At 42.2% G+C, this 2481-nt stretch overlaps 1 protein-coding gene across 2 annotated transcripts in view; it reads left to right on the forward strand.

The window, feature by feature from the left end:
* The first annotated feature begins 2199 nt into the window (after nucleotides 1–2199).
* Nucleotides 2200–2481, forward strand: part of LOC111873895 (membrane-bound alkaline phosphatase) — a 32368-nt gene continuing 32086 nt past the window's right edge. The window contains exon 1 of one of the 2 annotated variants that reach the window (XM_033755267.1): nucleotides 2200–2271. Coding sequence is in view for 1 of the 2 variants with exons in the window: in XM_033755266.1 (XP_033611157.1) it covers nucleotides 2256–2271 (16 nt within the window). In the remaining variant the exon portion in view is untranslated. The remainder of the gene's footprint in view (nucleotides 2272–2481) is intronic. The other variant, XM_033755266.1, reaches the window with a different exon arrangement.

Here is a 2481-nt window from a genome sequence, read left to right on the forward strand (position 1 = left end):
TCATGCAGGCAGCACCCTCCCGTCCTGTTTCTTAAAGATCCATTTTAATATTCTTTTTACACTATGGTCTTCTGGTTCGCATGTTTTAACGGAACTGCAGAAAACGGCACACCTACTACAAAATACACTGAAGCCATTAAATACATTGTAAAATTAAATTTCAGTTTATGTTAGGGACGGGAGGCAGGCACTTGAAAACGTGGTAATGAAATTCTGGATGCCATAAAAGCGAGGAATATCTTGATCAGCTGAGCGAACGTCAGCTTCTCATGCATGTTACTACTTCATAGAATTAAAATTTGACATTACCCTGTCTGTGACTGTGTGCCCCTGCTACTTGGATGCAACCATCCTATATTATGCCGAAATTAATAGTAATAATAGTAATGGACAGCTTGGCTACAGCTGGTGTAATTACAGCAGCATTTCTTATGATCTGGAATTAAATATTTCGAACTCCGGCCGGAAAAGTGGCAATCATGAAAAATATATTTCGTAGTATTCAGTCATCAATTTCTGCACAAAATTAGGCAACAGCGACCTGATGTAGGTTGCGGCCATTTTTGGGGCCCCACACATATCATCTACATATTGTTATCGTGACTTACATTTTTCGGTAGGCAAACTCATAAGACGGCAGTCTTGGTGCTACATAATTTTTGCAATCGAAAGAATCTTTGAACAATCCAAATAAACACACTGCACACGCACACACACATGCACTCCTGTACATACACATACCCCTACGGGCTACATACAGAGTGTCGCAGGATGAAAGATTCATATTCTCAGACGACACAGTATCGGTCATAAACTTCCGTGGCTTTTAGTCCGCAAGCGAGCTATACCGACCGAGCCGCCGCTTCTTGTCGGCGAAGTTAGTGCCAACTGTTGTGGATAGAGGGTGTCGTGTGGTCAGCACAACGGATTCCCACGGCCGCTAATCTCAGTTTTCTAGACCGGAGCCGCTGCTTTTCCATTCAAGAAGCTCCTCAATTATCCTCACGAGGCTGAATGGACCCCATTCCAGAGTCACTACTTCTCAGAAAATTTGGTGGCGCCGGGAATCGAACTCGGGACCTCTGGGTCTGTAGCCAGGAACTCTGACCACTAGACCACTATCGGTCATTCTAAGCAAAACAGTGTATATGTACGTGTGTCCTATTCCGAACGCTTTCAGAGATAGAGCTATTTCACTTCACGGTACACTGTACACTGTACAGACAAGCAACACGCCATGTCCTCACACGAGCTGCAAACTGCACTGATGGTGAAATTTTCGAAAATGTATTATATTAGGTGAACTGTATCAACTTCGCAGCTTGAACAGTAATTACCGGTATTTGAAAAATTACGCAATATATCTTTCATATTAACAATTTTGGAACTGTACACTGAAATAGCTGTACCTCAGAAAACGTTCGGGATAGGGCACATGTACACATACATTTTTTGCTTAGAATGACCAATACTATGACCTCTCAGAATATTGACCTTTACTCCTGGGAGACACGCACACACACACACACACACACACACACACACACAACCCTTTAAGTTACCGTATATACTCTCTGAAATGGCCGCGCCATAGCTGAAGCGGTTAGTCGCTGGCTTCCCACCACGGCGGCCCGGGTTCGATCCCGGGTCTGGTCAAGTGGGATTTGTGGTGACCAAAGTGGCGCTGGGGCAGGTTTTCTCCGAGTACTTCGGTTTCCCCTGCCAATCTTCATTCCACCAATTGCTCCACAATCACCCTCACCTATTATCTGGGGCTGGTACAATAGGCCTGAAGTGGCCGCAGTCCAGGGGACTTAGTCCCACCCCACTAGCAATAAGATAAAATCGCAATTTCTAAAGCTAGAAATTTACCGAAGTTTTGGAGAAATGCACTGCCTCCATCTTCACAGTCTAAGAGTAGAACCAGGAACCATGCTTTTCTTTTCCCGTAGGAAGTGATACCAGGGCTTGCTCAATGACAAAATTAGGAAAGAAATGAGAAACAAATTAAGATGATTATGAAATAAATTCCTAATTCTCATAAAGATGTTAAAAATTTCGCAGTGAAAAATATAACTACAGAATATTTAAATATATACATTCAAATGTTGATAATAATAAGCTTAATGTTAATAATAGTACAGAAAATGCCCGACAGGATATCACGTGACGAAAATACTTTCAGTTCATGTTAGGTGACCGGTTGCAGGCAGTAGATATTGGGAAGATTGAGAAGTACGTGTGGTGCTCTGTTCATGTTGAGAAAACAGCGTAAGTGCTTTACAATAATTACATTCTTACAGACGTCTGAAACCTTAAGGTCAATTACCTCTCCAGAAGTCCACGTACTCAGGGTACTGAAGAATGTAAACACTGGGAAATATTAAGTAAAATTTCATTTAATGACGCACCAAAATTCATTCACTGCGGCTCAACTCTAAGTCAATGTTCATATGGTAGTATTCTTTGTAAAGTGCAACA

This window comes from Cryptotermes secundus, unplaced genomic scaffold, assembly GCF_002891405.2.
Source record: "Cryptotermes secundus unplaced genomic scaffold, Csec_1.0 scaffold597, whole genome shotgun sequence".
Classification (NCBI taxonomy): Eukaryota; Metazoa; Arthropoda; class Insecta; order Blattodea; family Kalotermitidae; genus Cryptotermes; species Cryptotermes secundus.